Raw genomic sequence first — 17,248 nt, 5'->3', positions numbered from 1 at the left:
AGTAACTTGGCTTTTTTTTTTCTGCTCTTGCCTATAATACTCAACAGCCCCGCCAACCTTTTTTCCCGTTCTCTTTTTCTCTTTCTCTTCTTCTTTCCATCCTCATCCTACCCTCCCTCTCTCCCTTTATCTCCCCATATCAATTAACACACTTCCACAATGGCCGCCCCTGCCACCGTCTTCAAGGTCGCTGACCTGTCCCTGGCCGCCTTTGGCCGTAAGGAGATCGAGCTCGCTGAGAACGAGATGCCCGGTCTCATGGCCACCCGTGCCAAGTACGCTACTGACCAGCCCCTCAAGGGTGCTCGTATCGCTGGCTGCCTGCACATGACCATCCAAACCGCCGTTCTCATCGAGACCCTGGTTGCTCTCGGTGCTGAGGTCACCTGGTCTTCGTGCAACATCTTCTCCACCCAGGACCACGCTGCCGCTGCCATCGCCGCTGCTGGCATCCCTGTCTTCGCCTGGAAGGGAGAGACTGAGGAGGAGTACAACTGGTGCCTTGAGCAGCAGCTGAACGCCTTCAAGGATGGCAAGAAGCTGAACCTGATCCTGGATGACGGTGGTGACCTCACCCAGCTGGTTCACTCCAAGTACCCCGAGATGCTTAAGGACTGCTATGGTGTTTCTGAGGAGACCACCACTGGTGTCCACCACCTATACAAGATGCTGAAGAACGGCGAGCTGCTGGTTCCTGCCATCAATGTCAACGACTCCGTCACCAAGTCCAAGTTTGACAACCTGTACGGCTGCCGCGAGTCTCTGATTGACGGTATCAAGCGCGCTACCGATGTCATGGTTGCTGGTAAGATTGCCGTTGTCGCCGGTTTCGGTGATGTCGGTAAGGGCTGCGCCATGGCCCTGTCCACCATGGGTGCCCGTGTCCTGGTCACTGAGATCGACCCCATCAACGCCCTCCAGGCTGCCATGGCCGGCTACCAGGTCACCACCATGGACAAGGCTGCCTCTATTGGTCAGATCTTTGTCACCACCACTGGCTGCCGTGATATCCTGGTTGGAAAGCACTTTGAGCAGATGCCCAACGATGCCATTGTCTGCAGTAAGTTGATCTATCCATTTCTTCTCCCTTTAGACTTGATATTCTAACGATGATTTTTTTTTCCCTTCCAGACATCGGTCACTTCGACATCGAGATTGACGTTGCCTGGCTCAAGGCCAACGCTGCCTCCGTGCAGAACATTAAGCCCCAGGTCGACCGCTTCCTCATGAAGAACGGCCGCCACCTGATCCTGCTGGCTGAGGGTCGTCTGGTTAACCTGGGCTGTGCCACTGGCCACTCCTCCTTCGTCATGTCCTGCTCTTTCACCAACCAGGTCCTGGCTCAGATCCAGCTGTACAAGTCCGGCGATGCTGCTTTCTGCAACAAGTTTGTCGAGTTCTCCAAGCTCGGTAAGCTCGAGACCGGTGTCTTCGTCCTGCCCAAGATTCTGGACGAGGAGGTCGCCCGTCTGCACCTGGCTCACTGCAACGTCGAGCTCACCAGCCTGACCCCCGTCCAGGCTGAGTACCTGGGTCTGCCTGTTGAGGGTCCTTACAAGGCCGATATGTACGTTTTCTTACCTGTCCCTCTGCCCCTGTCCTGCCTCATTCTCCTACCTTCGTCTTCTCCCGTGTGCTTTCTACTTGTGCTAACTATTCTTCTTCAGCTACCGCTACTAAGCGCCTACTATCGCTCAATAATAATTAAGAATTACATCCAAAACACCAGCAAAAAAATACCAAGCCCAATGCACTTTAACATTGCAAGGGTTCTTTCTTGTTTCTTTCTTTTACGCGCCTCATGACAAACAACCATGCTTTCGGGATTTCTTATCAGCGGGAACTTTTCAACAAAATAACGGAACTTTTTTTCTTTTTTCTTTTTTTTTTCTCTTTTTTATTCAAATCACTCATATCATTTGTATTGTTCTCTTTTCTTCTTCCTCTTTCTTTTTCATCTTTTTAACATTTGCCTCCATGTTACTATACTTCAACAAGGAGCTTCGGCTAGAATGGGATTATCACAGTACTACTCACAACTCTTCATACATCAGAAAGTGAATAACATGTTGCTGCCGTTGAACCATGTAACGCAGCTTTGTAGTATATCGATAGAATATTTGTACTAGTAGCAAACACCTCCACCTCAGGCCATATCAGCCTGCTCAGGTACAATACTTACTAGCTTGCCCTCCTTTAGCGCCATCTCAACATTACTGAACGCCCATTCCTCCATCTTGGTCTGCGACTCCACGGTCCACGTCCCCATATGCGGGATTAGCAGAACATTATCATTAGCCAGCAAGCCAGGGTGGATCGTGGGCTCCTTCTCAAACACATCCAGACCGACTGAAGCAACCTTGCCACTGTCCAACGCCACCACCAACGCTTCTTCATCCATAACAGCACCGCGTGCAGTGTTCACGATGACCACGCCCTTTTTCATCAGATTGAATTGCGCGGTCGAAATCGTGTGACGAGTGTTTTTCTAGAAAACAGGCAGTAGTAGTGTCAGTAGAAAGCATCACGTGCCATGGGCCAATCAACAACAGGAAACTCACGTTTAGAGGCAGGTTTAAGCTTAGGACGTCGCTCTCCTGTAGCAGCGTCTCGAAGTCGACGTACTCAGCACCCTCTTCTAGCTCCGGGCTCAGCCGGCGTCTGTTGTAGTAGCGGATCGTCATCCCGAATGCACGGGCCTTACGTGCCATGTTGCGCCCAATACCACCCATGCCCAGGATACCCAGGATCTTGCCCTGCGGATCATGTCCAAGCGGGAGATTCTGACGCCACTCGCCACGGCGTAGTTGTGCCATGCCCTGGGGGAGACCTCGCAGGGCGCCGAGCATAAGCCAGATATTCAGGTCAGCTGTAGCATCATCAACAGCTGTAGGTGTGTTGGACACGCGAACTCCACGCACCGAGCAAGCAGCCACGTCGATCTGGTCGTAACCCGCGCCATTGTGGCAGATAAAGCGCACCGATGGCGGCAGTGCTGCCACCAACTCGGCATCGAAAAGCCCCGTGATCGCTGCAGAGCCAAAGGTGCGGTAGATGATAGAGACGCGTGAGAGCTCCGGTGTCGCGAGTTCGGCGAGGAAAGAGGCCCGGTCCGTGGCGCGGGGCGTCAGGATGTCGGCTGTCTCCCCGATACGGGCCCAGGTGGCCAAGGCACTATGGACGGACGTTAGAAGTCTGCAAAACGCCCAGACGGCGGAAGTTGGTTTATTTTGTTTACTTACAGCTCAATAGAGCCGAGCTGCAGGACTTGAGGGCGTTCAGGCATTCTTGATGGAAAATGGAAACGAGAGGTTTTCTTTTTGTTATTGTATGGGTAAGAGTCGTGACCAGATAAGTTGATCCTGAGAAGAAAATGCAGCAAGTTTATTCAGTATTGGGAGTTGCGAGAAACGTTGCAATGGAACTTATAGATAACGTATTCACGGAAGGAAACCCCGATGTGGAAATGCGGGGGCTCTGTGTACAGGGAAGCAGCCAGCCGGGCAAAGTTGAGTCAACGAACAGCACAAAGCTTCTTAATGTGTAATTTAGTGTGACTCCTCATAGTCAGTTCACTACGGGTGCTACAGTTCTAGCTCAACATGAGTAATACGGGAATACATAATAGGTTCAAGTTGTACCCGGCATTATTTACTAATTCCCGAGTTAGTCCGACATCGCCACCGCGGAAAAAAGACAAGGGCCCCACATTTAGTGATCTCGGCAACCATCTCCATTGAACAGGATGCTCGGAGGACGATATGACATCACGGTCTAAGCAGAGTATCGGGAAATAACCCTAGAGCATACTGAGATTGGAAGAAAACCCGAAGAAGTCGGCCCGCACAACAATTAACTTTGCATTTAACCACAGAAACTAGATAAGAGAAAAGAGATCGAGGAAAGGCAAACAGCGCAGAAACCAAGAAAAAGGAAGAAATCAAGGGCAGCAAGGGATATAGAGAATATAAATGACCATAAGACTGGTATGAAAACAATCAGCCGTTAAATAACCAAGACAGAGCAAGGAAAGTAATAATAAAAAGAAAACCAGCGGGAAGACAGGAGCAGAGGAGAGACGAAGGAGATGCAGGAGATGCTTGACGGGATATGAGACACGCTAGAAAATGCTACTATGTAGAAAAAACATTTTAAAGTAGATATTTCTTTCGAAGCAACAAGAAAGAGATGCCAAGACAGAGGGGGAAAAAAAAGAGTCTGCCTTCGCCCATATATAACAAAAAAACAGATTTCGGCCGTTAAAATATGATGAAGCAAAGAGAAATGCAATGAGATGCGTAATCAAGGCGAGAGGGGGACGATTAGATGAAGGGAGGATGAAATGAGGCAAATGAGAAATTAGGCTTGGTTGACGATATTTTTTAGGTGGTAGACGAGCGAAGGTTGAGAAAATCGACAGGCAAAGTAAAAGATGGAAAAGAGACAAACAGGTAAAGACAGTTGAGAAGCGAATAAATAAAGAGAGATTGGCCATTCTTGGTGCAATAAACAAACCAAGATGAAAAAAAAAGAGTCGACAACCCCTGTGTGGGTATAGAGGCGACGCTGTGGACAACAACCAAGCACACCTCAGGCATCAGGTAGAAGGATTACCCCAGCCACTACTAGGTGCGTGATGTGATTATCTCCAGCTCCTCTGTTCCACCCAGCCCTTATTCAGGGCTGTGTCATCGTATCTCCAAAAAGAGAGAGAAGCAAAGTGGTCGTAAAAGTAAGGAAAAAAAAGGCCGTAAATAGCGTAGAAAAGCTCAGCTAAAAATCTTGTTTCTCTTAGATCGTGAGGCTTGGGGGGGGGGGGGGGGTGTGAAGAAAAGACCCATGAAATGCAGAGAAGTTTGTGCTTCGATCACAACTAGCTCTATGCAGACATTCCATGTATTTTTCGATGACTTGTCAATGAATGCATTACGCCGTGGGTATGTGAGGGAGATGGTCCACCATACGCGGCTGCTGTATGTGCTCCGAGCTACCATACATGCTCATTCCCAAGCCTGGGCGGGGCTGGGCGCCCATGTTACTGCCAACGCCGCTGCCGCCATGGCTAGGATGGTTGCCGCCGCCATTGACACTGCCATTGGAGCCAGCACCTGACTGTAGCGCCGGATCAATCGATGAACTGTAGTCATAAGCCGTAGTCGGACTCTGTGTATCGTAGCCCGAAGAATTAACGACAGTCGAGTTCGGCGTCGAATAGCTGCTGGAAACACCCATCGACGGCGTGTTCTTGTAGGACATGGGTTGTGTGCTAGGTATACCGGGCAGCTGATGATGGCTCTGGCTGTGATGCTGAGATTGAACCTGGTGTCCAAATGAAGGGCCATTGGAAGATGACTGAACTCCAGATGAAGCCATGCTATTAGACACGCTAGGTGCCACACTAGACGAGAGAGAACGCGGCATACTCAAGGGCGAAGCCTGCGATGAGGGTCGCGAATGCGGCTGCTGACCCTGCTGCGACGAAGCCTGAGACTGCGGCTGGTGCTGCGCTAAAGGAGAGGGTAGCTGAGGCTGCGATAACTGCTGCGAGTGTTCTGAAGAAGGGGACGACATATTCTTGATAGAAGATGGTTGCTGCGGTTGCTGCTGCGGTTGCGACTGTCCATTATGCAGATTAGGGGCGGGTTGGCCCTGAGGCTGCTGTTTGAAAATTGGATCATAGCCCAGGCACTCGCGCTTAGATTTCTTACAGTTGTTACAAGTAGGATGGGTTTCATCACACTAAAGAATTAAAAACGAATTGTTAGTTCCATATTCGTCGACAAATGGAGATGAGTGTCAAGGGCAGCAGGTGTTGTGCAAGATGTGTTCATCTGGTTTGAGTCAATGACAGCTGTCAGGCATCCATAGCACGCTATGGCGGCTGGCGCACCCGACAGTGGCAAGCACAAGCAAAGCCTAGGAGGGCTGTGGTTCCTTGAGCTTGGCACCACGCAAAGCCTAGACAATTAAAGAGTGAACTTGGAAGATTGCTTTTTTTGGATACTGTCTTCCGCCTTCTACTCCCAGTGTTGTCCAGATTAAGCTAATCTGTTGGTTGCGCATGGTTCGCCGTGCTAGGTAGGCCCTTGACGTTTGTGTATCTTGTTACAACACAATGGCTGGAATCTCGGTTCGGCCTGTAATACGCAGCACAAATACACAACAGATAAGGCTAAACACGCCCAAAATTGCCTTGCACACTACTGCACTTGAGTGCCCATGAGCTCCGTTTACATTTTTAGCCTTCATTGTGCTTCTTTCTCACCTTTATCCGCCTTTTTCGGCACGTCATGCAACCGGTCTTGGTCCTACGCTTAATTTCCTGTGATGCAATATGTTAGTCTTTTCTTGAATATTCGTGCCGGAGTCAAGTGTGCGCTGGTTTTTTTTCTCAATCTATTGTCAATGGCCAAGTTTACGCACCTTCTTCGGATTCCGTGTCATGAACCTGGGATCGTGGGTCATAGAATACCGTCCCAGGATATCTTGGGACATTCCATATGGGTGGCCTATCATACCGTGGGCGGGTTATAGTAGCCCATTTCAGGGTGCGACCCCATGAGCATCATGCCGGGGGCATGGCCCATTGGTGCAGCAGGCAGGCCAGAATGGTCCAGAGTTCTCATGCTAGGTAAGCCGCCACTAGTAGGGTCTGCTCTCCGGTAGTGATCATGCGGAGCAACCGACGTATAAGCATACGTATTCATGGACGGCTGGTACGGCGCAGACATGCCGTAAGTTACAGGCGGTCTTTGGGACAAGTGGTGGGATTGGTGGTGTTGAGGCTGTGCCTGGTGGTGCTGCTGAGACGACAGATGAGCCATGCTGGGCGAGGCCGACTGGGCCTGGGTGGTTTCGATGCGCTGGTGCTGTTGATGGTGGCTGGGAGCAGGCGCGCCATAAGACTGCTGAGACGGGGGCTGTGAGCCATTGTGTGTCTGCGGCAACCCAGACTGGTAGGGAAGGTAAGGAGAGCCAGCAGTCTGGGGGTGTGTCGAGTAGGCGGAGGTTGTGTAGACAGCCGAGGTTGACGGGGGCAGAGGAGGCGCCATGGCGGTATATTGTGAGCGAAGAGTTATTGAAGGGGCGCGTGAGCGGCCGGTTTAACAATACTGGAAGAAGTTGAAATAAGGTGCATTAGGTGCAAACAGCACTAATAAAGACAGCCACCGAGGGATGTATCGTAAATTAAAGCCAGGTGAATGGCTTGTAGCTCTAGCAAAAAAAGCAAAGACTCGCTGGTAGAACAAAGCAAGAAAATCAAGTCGGCCGTATCGTGAAGAGGAGAAAAGACAAGAGGGAAACCCCTTTGTCCCTGATGAAAAATGAAGAAAAGAATAGAAAAAATTATACAGCAAGAAATGAAAAGAAGAAAAAAAAAAAAAAAAAAAAAAAAAAGAGAGAGAGGACAAAGAGACAGGAAAATAGGAAAGGGGGAGGGAACAAAGACAAGCCAAAGCAGATAATTGAGGAATACTCAGCTCACGACAGCCCAAGAAACAGGTGGTTGTGAGGGTTGAGAGTCTGGCAGAATCAAATCCAGCGACCACGTCCTCGATGTTTCTGTATGTATATCTCCAGATGTTCTGAGGCTCTTTCTAAGGCTCGACAAGACTGGCAGAATAACGGGGGTTCGGTTGTCAGCAATGGAGGTATTGGTGCTTGTGTGTGCGCGCCTGGAAAGTAAGCCAGGACAATGAGTGACAATTTGTGACTGGCTGGACAACAACGGCAGGATATAGTTCGAGGGTCGAGACAAGACGAGAGGAAACGAGAGAAGAGAGTTTGGCGAGAAGCAGGCTGGCAGCAGCAGGATGCAAAGGCAGCTAGCTAAGTAGTAAAGTAGGAGAGAGCTGGATGGCTGTGGGCAGATGGCCTGCTGGATGGATCAATTTTCGAGGGAGAGGGGGAACAAAGAAACAGATCAAGGGCGAAAACGACAGTGGGGGGAGGAACAAACAGCAAGAAGCGAGAAGGCAAGAAGCAGGAAAAAAACTCTTCAAGACTCAACGGCAGCCAGCCAAGCAGTGAGTAGACAAACAACGAGAAGGACGGTTGCAGTTCGCAAGACGTGAAGAGTGTAGGCAGACGGGTCGTGGTGTGTAGTCGTAGTGGTGTCCGGTAGGCGAAAGTACAGTTGCTACATACAAGTGTAGGTGTACATGTGCTACTGTGCTAACGTTGCTAACGTGGCGGTGGCAGACGGGTAGAATACAAGTTGAAGCATGCAACAGCAACAGCAGCTCTGGAGCTTTCAACTGTAGCGAGGGGAAGGGGGGGCAAGCTTAAAAAGAAGCCAAAGCCAAGCGAGCCTAAAAGGGATGGGACACTAAGATATGCGAGAGGAGAACGAAGATGGAGATAGGAAGGAGAGAGGAAGAGAAAAAGAAAGCAAAGGGGGTAGATGTAAAAGGAAAGAGCCTGGTTCATATAGAAAAGGCTACTTTTCTCTGCAGTTGCACCATATACAACAACGCAGACCCAGGCACATGCGCACCCATGCTCGCTTTGCGCACCCACGCACGCAGAACAAGGCCTAGCAAAAAGCTAGCAAAGCCTTAGCACAGTGGGCGTTGCATACAGACGTAGACGTAAACAACGGGCATGGGGCTAACATCTTGCCTGTCATGGATTATCCCATCCCGTCCTTTCAACCCATCAATATACCCATGGCCAGGTCTCCCTCCCCTGGCCATACATAGAAAGCAAAAAAAAAAAAGAGTGGATGGACCTTGACTTGGCCCAGGACATGCATGATAGCCTGTTGCACCTAGGCGTTGAGGTTGACAACACCGTTCCGGTTGTGTTTCTGCATTATACCCGATCTTTCAAGTAGCCTTGTTACTCAAGACTCCGATGGCGCTCACAACGGTTGGAATGGGCCTTTCGCCTTTACTCCTTGTATCCATTCATCTCATGATGCGCGTGCCGTTTGCTAGGACGGAGAGTGGATGGCGGAGAAAGAATCAGAAAGGCTTATAAGTAGAAGAAAAATACTGGGGAATACAAGACACAAAAAAGAAGCAAGCAGGAAAGAAAGAAAACAGCCGGAAGAAAAGGAGAAAAGGGGGGGCGTGCGATGGGAAGCAAATAGGGATTGGAGGGGGGGGTTGACCGTCTAGCCCATCGTATCTACGGTAGGTTGATAGGGAGTGTATTTTTTTTATTTTTTTTTGGGTTTAGGACCCCTTCCTCCCTCCTCCCATCGTGACTGGCTCGTCAAAGTCAGGCGAGCAGAAGGGGGGAACGATGGGGACATGATAACGGGTAAGGCAAGGAAAAGGTTGGGCGAGCAGAGTGAGGCGACATGGAGAAACGGTACATAGGCAGGCAGGCGACAAAGAGACTCCCACCAAGAGCAAAACGAGAAGAAGAAAGCCAGAAAGGCACATACATGTAGGTAGGTTACAGAAGCCAAGTCTGAAGAGTGAAAATAAAAAGCCACAATGTAAAACAAAGAGATAGATACACGGGGCCGCTCTTCTTTCACTTCCGTCCGTCTACTACGCTTACGGACAGCCTCCCATTGTTATAATTAGCCGACGAGCAGCCGGATGAAATACTGAAAGAAGAGCAGTCCCGAAGAGGACATTAGCCGTCTCGTGATATACCCTCCTCGAATCCTCAAGATATTGAGGATAACATGGCGGAAAATCAGTCGAATAGGAGCCAGAAGATTCAAAATAAGGGTGTCTAGGCCCAGTCAGACCTGAAAATACAGGGTCTCGGGAGACCTATAGAGCCTAAACCTGATTACGATGTACCCTCCAATATATGCGCACATAGACAAACGCCCTCCTTCTCTACTCTCTCCCTCCCCTCTTCCCTCTTCTGTCCCACTCATTCCACTCGACATCACATCTGCACGCCACCCCCCCCCCCCCGGGGGAGATCGTAAGCAGGATATGAGAAATCGAGTGAGGGAAAAATTCGCCGCGAATAGCAAGACGTTTCTAAAGTCCAGTGTTAATATCCAGCCACCAAACCCGCGGCTTTTTTTCACTGGATGCCATCCAGTCAAGTCTTATTGCTGCTCTAGCGGCACCAACATGGGCTACAAATCAAATGTACTAGCGGATGGTTAATTTCACAAGCCAGAGTCGGCTCCCTTTCCAGTTGAGAAAAGCCAACGACACAAGTGATGTTGACATTATGCCATGGTTAATTGGGCCTATATAACCCTCTCTCTTCCTTTCTTGTGCATTCTCGCTTCTATCCTGTTTATTGTTGTCTCTATATCGTCTCCTTTTTTCCGTCCTGACTCTTTCCTCTTTCCTCTTTTCTCGTCTTGCTCATTCATCAGACACAGGCCCAACTAGGCTTAGCTTGGCCATGAACTAGTTTAGCAGCTCTAGCGACAAGACTAACAATTGCTGCTGGTGAAATGGCAAGAAAAAGGAAATACAAAAAGGAGGAAACAACAAAATAAAAGAAGAAAAAAAGAAAAGGCTTGGGAAAAACAGATCAGAGTCTGAGAACATGGCAAGGTAAAGCCCTATTTGCCCATACCCACTAAGTCTACGACTGAGACTCAACTAAGACCATCCTTTCTTCTTCCACTTGATCTGGCATTCCATGAAAGAATCAATAGCAAAGCCAGCGATGAATAGAAGAGGATAAAAGGCCCCGACTTCTCTTGTATGCAATCTGATTTGGAATAAAAATCCAACATGGGAAAAGAAGCGCAAGAATGCGTCAGATGGAGCAAAGAAAGAGGCAAGCAGGGATGGAGAGAGGAGAAGGGGATCGTGGTTGAGGGGCAAGATAGCCAACATACAGCCAGGTCAGTCAGATCGTCAAGTTAGCTGGCAAGAGACAAAGAGCCTTAAAACAGGCAAATTTTGCATCCTCACAAGGGGTATGGCGAAAATTTCCTTTTTCCCGCAACTATTCTTTTTGTCCTTCCCCGTAGTTCCGTTGATATTTTTTTCTTCTTTTTATTCGGTTTGTTTATTCGATTCGTTTGTTCGTTCATCCGAGTTTGGTTGCGTTGTGAGTGGCCGCATAACTAAGAAATAAAGGAAATCAAGAGGTCTATCCCCCCCTGCTTCTGTCCTGGTTTGTACCATTGCACCATTGTTGAAATTGCGTTTGTGTTTGTTGCCAATATTAATTTTGTGCGCTGATAAATTTTAGGGTTCGTACGGTGATGAATTCTAATGCTACCTTTCCCCCATCTTTCCTCTCCTGGCGTTCGTCTCTATATGGTTATTTCTGTTTTTGAATATTTCAATTCACATTTTAAGTTTGTGTGCTAATATGAAGGTTCCCTACGTATTTGTTACATTGTATCTAGCTTCTATCCACCACATATCCTCATCCACACCCACCCGGTTTTTTTTCTCTCTTGTGTGCTCACGTGAGCACTGGAAAGAAATAAAACCGACCAGGCCTTATTTGATGTCTTGAGGAAATATTAGTATCTGTTCCTCAGGATTTGGCCTTGCCTTATTTTTCAGCTTGGCTGTATGGAAAAACGAGAAAAAGAGGAGATGAAAATGTAGGGGGCCACAAAAATGTCCTGTACATTATAGTGCAGTTTACCTGCATCGGTACTTTGAGATAGGTCAATCTTGCTACCAGCGAAACTTCACAGGACAGAACTAGGACAGGCCTCAGCATCGTCTAATTTTGCTCTTCCCCTCTCCTCTCTTCTCATTTTACTTTCCTCTTGCCTCTTGTCTCTTGTCTCTCTTCTCCAACATTTCATTTTCATTTTGCTTCATTCAAACCCCGACCATATCCTGTCGCTATTTGGACGGCTATCCGTCCCGTTCTCAGCCCAAAGATTTACATTATCCCAACCTTATTTTATTTTTTTTACTTTTCCAATTCTCCGTCGTCCGACCAAGGCCTTTCCCTTACCAAGCCATGGTTTTCGATACTTCGATTTGTCTTGGTGCTGAGATTCTGAGCCAACTTTGACGCTCAAGAGCTGGCGTCAGAGCAGAGTGGTATCTAATCTACATGTGCTTCCACTAGCTATCGCCTATCTCCTTATGCTAACGCTCCTGGCCCTCTTCGTTTGATTGTCAGGTTTCTAGCGCCTCCATAGTCATCTTCCTCGCTGCCTCAAGGATTGTTCTTTATGAATTGTTCTTACTTTATAAGGCTAAGCATATACTAGTACCTTTCCTGGCTTACCTGCCGGCTTTCATCGTTCCGTCTATGAGGCCCCACAATCCCCCTCACTCTCAAGACTTTATCTGAAGCTCCTTTGTTTACTCGCTGAGTCCGGTCGTCGCAGAAATGGTTACAGGCCTTGTACGCCTGATTGGGCTGCCAAAATCTGGGCCAGAGACGAAGGGCCTTTGCTCTGCCTCAAATTCCCAGTCTCTTCCTCTTCACGTCACTTTACATGAGGATGTTCTGAATATGTATGCCTACGGGGATAAGCCTAGCCAGGCCAGGCCTGGCCTGGTCTGGTCTGTTCTAGGCCTCAGCCAAGCCAATAGCCAACCAGTGTTGTCTCTCTTCTTCTTCTTCTTCTTCTTTTTTTTGTTTCCCTTCTTTTGTTTTGCAATACACCATATTCTTGCTAGCTCATTCTTGTTCCTTCCAAGTTCTTGTCTTGTCTCTCCTCACCAACCTTTCTCTCCGTTCTTCCCGTTCTCCCCTGTCTTTTCTTCCTCGTTCTTTTCTCCACGGCTTACGTCAAAAATAACACTGAGACGGCATGCTACACCAGTCTCAATCCAATGAGCTAGCCTAGAGTTCTCCGATCAGGCGAGAAAAGGGAAAAAAACAAAACAAAAAAAAAGCAAGATAACGGCATGCGGCCAACGGGGCCTGGAACAGCGCTCTACGTTTTCAGGGAAATTAAGATTCGCTGAAGCTTTCGCTTAAGCTTGATGTCAAGTGCAGATGAAAAGCGTCTGTGCGGATAGCGAAGCTGCTTGGATAGCGCCAACAGTATGCTGATATTGCTGCGTCCTAGACCTTGCCAAATTTTGCCAAATCAGCGATGACAAGTCTGTGTATTGCTGTACTTGCTGTCTTTTATCCTATTCTGTACTTGCTTTCCGGTATAGCCTGGCTTAGCAGGTGATATGTATCATCAGCGTGGTCTGTTCTTATTTGCATGGCTTTAGTCTTTGTCTTAGCCTCTTCCTAATCCCTCCTCTCATTTTCTCTCTTCTTTTCTCTATCTTCGCACTTGGCCTCCTAGCTCACCGGTGAGACTTCGACTTGAGTGTCCCTTCCCTCCCGTTGCTAGCAAAATACATGTTTTTTTTTCCCTCTTCTTTTCAAGGGTCTTTCTTTTTTTATCCTTCAGGCGTTCATATAATCCATGCTCATCTGCATGCTTTATTTCCCTTGCACCTGATAGCAACCCTTGATCTTGATGTGGTTTTATTTTCCTCCGGCCAGGCCAAGGACAACCCCAAACTTTGACCTGAGTCGATGGCTAGATTCGAGCTAGAATGGCGGTCTGATGGTTGGGAAATACTCGTGATGTTATTTTACTCCCTTGTCTGGTTTATACCTCATTGTGGCTTGGTTCATTCCTCGTGAGACTAGCAAGGCTTAGTTTGGCGATTTTGCCATCGTCAAATCAGATAACCAATCTTCCTTCTCAAGAGACACGCAACGCAATAATCTGAGGCCTTTTTGAGGTTTTCCATGCTTCCCGTGGCCTCATTATTTGTTTGCCCGCCAAAGCGTTTGCGGGTGTATGGCCGCGTATGCATATGCACGTGTATATATAAATATACGGCACGCACATGTCCATTGCCACAAACAGGTGTGGCTCTACGCAATATGAAAATACGACCCAAAGCAGAAAGACGTAAAAGGCAAAGAAAGGCGGCAAGGCAGCTTGAGTTACGTTGAGTAACCGACCCAATCTAGCCCGCTATCCAAGCCATCTAACACTCTAAAGTTCTGATGAAAGGCGCGAGTTGTGCCCAAGATCATCCCGTCTCGTCTATGCTTTTTTTTGGTTGTATTGTACTGGACCGGCAGTAAAACTTGTTCAACCGGCCCATGGCCAGATCCGATTTTTATGATGTACAAGATCCCAAAAAAAATGGTTATGCAAAAAAAAATATATATATTTACTGCCCATGTCTGGCCAAGATTTTTGTATTGGAACTCAGCCACATCTCAGTCTTGAAGCAACATTCTTATTTCTCAAGAACTTATACAGGAGACAGGGAAAAAGGACGAACTGTGGGTTGAAGCTGTCTTTTTCGAAGCTTACTGCCCTGTGCACAGCTTAGCACTGGCACGAGCCTTAATATCAAACATGAGTTTGCAAGTTACCACAGGGGAAGACATGGAAAAGAAAAGTATTGGTGCATAATTAGGTTTTACTTTCTTTCTTCCTGTTTTTTCAGTGTCTACACGAAGGAAAAAAAGAAAAAAAAAAAAAAAGAACGAAAGGTACACACAGCCTGGGAATGGTGAAAAGATTTAGACTGGTCTAGACCACATCGAGGGGCATCCTGTTGTCTCCAATGGTTATTGGTCCCCTGTTCTCAAACATACGCAGTACACATCACGGGAGCAAATAAAGAGGCTCACGGCTTCATCCATAACCCTAACCCTTTAAAGTGTCAGCTCAAAGAATACCGCATCTTTGCGCTCGGTTAATTCCGTGCTCGCTCACTTTTTTTATAGTTAACTCAAGATGTAGGATGACAAGAACCTAACGTAACCGAAGGCAGTCGCAGGCTCAGTCTCCGGCTAAAGCTTAGGCTCAAGCTCAGGCTCACGCCGATACAAGCGAGGACTTTCGTGGGGTGACATGGCTATAGGATGGGGGTGGCTAACATGCGATTGGCCATGTATGTGGACGAGCAAAGCAGCATGTAATGATTCGACACACTCAGCCTCGCGGAGAAACCCGCCATGGCCACAGAATGCAAGGGGAGGTGGAAAGGCTGAAGACTCAGGCTGGCTTGCGTGATTGGTTCAGCCGGCCAGGGTAATTGTATTTGACAGCTAGGAATGTTGGATCCGAGGATTCTGGATGTCTCACGGGATATGGAAAAGGGCTGAAAGAGCAAAGCCAAAAGAAGACCAGGCCTTGACTAGAGAGTGCCAGGGAGGGCGAAAAAAAAGAAAAAACCTGTTCACCGATTTTTTGAGGGATGGGGCTTAATTCTAGAGAGGGTCTCAGTCTCGGTCTCCCTTTTGCCTTCACCGTCGCTAGCTAGCTAGACCAAAGCGAGACAAGGGGGAGAGGGGAGGAGGGGGCCTTTTCTTCTCTTTTCTTTTCCTGTTGCTCTTCATGGGAAGAAAAGGGAGAAAGAGAAAAAGAGACAAGACCGGGGGCGGCTAGGTATGAAGAACGGCAAGTCTGGACCATTCCAGTATCACTAAGTGAAGGAGGGCGGGGATCATATTGCTCATAATATTACTCAGATGCCTTTCTTTCTTTTTTCCTCTTTCCATTTTTCTTCCCTCTGGCTGAGGAAAGAAATGGAAGGCTACTAATCCAAGGCTTGCACAAGTGTTTTTATGTAAGCTGGGTAGATGGGCATGAATCTAATGCACACGCTGGCATACTTCATAGAGTCTTGTTCTTTCATCTCGTTTTGGTCTGTTGGTTGTTATCTTCTGTCTCGGTTATATATACCATGATTTCTTGCTCCTTGCTTCTTGTCCCATTGATCAGTCAATCCAACCAGCATTTTTGGGGGCGAGGAAGTCAAGATAAAGTCGCTAAGAGGACGAGACCATGGGCATATCAAGGACAAAGTTATGCAAGCCTTTACACGTATGTATGTGCACGGGATCAAATCAAGAGTCTTCTCAATCAGAGGCTGGAGTTAAAAGCACACAAGTAAGCACTTACTGTTTCACCTCTGTTCCCCTGTCTTATCCTGTCTTTCCTAGCGGTGTCCTGCCTTGTATATCTGGTTGATTGCATGTTAATCGCCACTAGCACCTACTTGTTTGAGACTCGGGCCGTGCGCATGGAAAGGGAGAGTAGAGAGCAGAAAAAATATGAGAGAGAGAGAGAGAGACATGATGACCAGCCTTCTTTCTTGAGACAGCAGAGTCAAAGCTGCCGGAGTTAAGGGTAGCGGCCACATATCTCATCTCTTCCTACACCTCCATTGTTAGCCTTGCCTTGTTTGTCATGGGGATAGGCGACTAACAAGGAATGGGCGGGCAATATCAGATGTAAAGCTGCAAGAAATTTAGAGCCAGGCCTTAGGCTAACCTAACCTCCTTTAGGCTTTTTCTTTCGGAAAAGGATTGAGAAGGGGGCGAGGGAGAAGCTATACCATGACAGGGTGGTTAGTTGAAGGAGGGCAGAGAGAATTCATGAGCAGACCTGGAGTGGGGCCGGAACTGGAGTGTTGGTAAGAGGGCCTCCCCTCCCGGTCCTTAGGAATTGCTAGTGTTTTGGATTTCTGTGTATCCTGAGACTTGCAGGCGCAAGCTGAACAAGATGCAGTAGCAATCGTGTCGGTTGTGCTGAAGGGGTAAAGATCACATGTACGCCACATCATGTATGGTATCAACACATATTATTCCAATTTAACTCACATACGTTTTCCATCGGGCTATATAAAACCCGTGGTAATGACTTATTGGGCGGCAAGCAGGGGCCTCGGTGTGGCATGGCCATCTTCTTTTCTCTTTTTCCTTCGCTCGCTTTCGACCTGACGGGAAGCGAGAAGAAACTGATGGCCTGACCATCATCTAATTACTCTTCAGGGAAAAAGAAAGAAAAAAAAGACTAAAAGAGGAGAGGGGGGAGGGGGGAGCCCTAATACTGTCCTGTCTTATTAGGATTGGGTGGTCAGAACCTTAAACACAAAGGAGACAGACGAGAGAGTAAGAGGATAAAAAACGGGGCTGTCGTCCGATGAAGAGAAGAAAACAAGGTAGACAAAGACTATCGGTTGATCGTTGATAGGAGAAAAGATGTAGACGGGGCTGCTGGAGTTAGGCTTGGGTTTTGCTGTGGGCTTTGTGCTGAGGTTGGGTTAGTCTAGGGCCCAGACTAGGCCAGCTGCTAGTAATAACACCGAGATTGAGTGGAATTTAGAGCCAGATTAACGAATAGCTAGACTAGCAAGAAAAGAACGCCTAGCGGACATGTACGCAGCATAGGTGACGGTTGCCATCTGCCGTAGCGATGAAGTCATCGACCAGCCTCTTGCTCACAGCCACTGCTTAGTCCAAATGAATATGGCCAATTATAGGGCAGCAGGGTCTTGTCGTAATGATAAGCTACGTGTTGTCTGACAGATCTGAGATTAGCATGAAAGGACACACATGTCACCTG

General features: G+C 48.0%; 3 protein-coding genes across 3 annotated transcripts; 1 reads left to right on the top strand and 2 right to left on the bottom strand.

Moving 5' to 3' along the window:
- Window positions 1-159: 159 nt before the first annotated feature.
- On the top strand, window positions 160-1,680 carry HOO65_030802 (Adenosylhomocysteinase; the record flags this gene model as incomplete). The annotated part of the gene is made up of 3 exons (XM_071002156.1): window positions 160-1,060; window positions 1,132-1,567; window positions 1,668-1,680. 3 exons carry the CDS (start codon window positions 160-162, stop codon window positions 1,678-1,680), a joined length of 1,350 nt encoding a protein of 449 aa, XP_070860481.1.
- A 466-nt stretch (window positions 1,681-2,146) lies between these two features.
- On the bottom strand, window positions 2,147-3,286 carry HOO65_030801 (glyoxylate reductase; the record flags this gene model as incomplete). Its single annotated transcript, XM_071002273.1, has 3 exons — window positions 2,147-2,488; window positions 2,562-3,174; window positions 3,243-3,286. The coding sequence occupies 3 exons, from the start codon at window positions 3,284-3,286 to the stop codon at window positions 2,147-2,149; spliced, it is 999 nt and encodes a 332-aa protein (XP_070860480.1).
- Window positions 3,287-4,926: 1,640 nt separating this feature from the next.
- Window positions 4,927-7,052, bottom strand: HOO65_030800 (White-opaque regulator 1; the record flags this gene model as incomplete). The annotated part of the gene is made up of 4 exons (XM_071001983.1): window positions 4,927-5,374; window positions 5,424-5,616; window positions 6,424-6,448; window positions 6,519-7,052. The coding sequence occupies 4 exons, from the start codon at window positions 7,050-7,052 to the stop codon at window positions 4,927-4,929; spliced, it is 1,200 nt and encodes a 399-aa protein (XP_070860479.1).
- Window positions 7,053-17,248: the final 10,196 nt, after the last annotated feature.

The sequence above is a fragment of the Ceratocystis lukuohia genome (genome assembly GCF_044167205.1).
Source record: "Ceratocystis lukuohia strain C4212 chromosome Unknown Supercontig3_pilon, whole genome shotgun sequence".
In the NCBI taxonomy this organism is placed as follows: domain Eukaryota; kingdom Fungi; phylum Ascomycota; class Sordariomycetes; order Microascales; family Ceratocystidaceae; genus Ceratocystis; species Ceratocystis lukuohia.
Note: the sequence above shows the minus strand (reverse complement) of the source record. Positions and strands in the feature narration are given on the sequence as shown.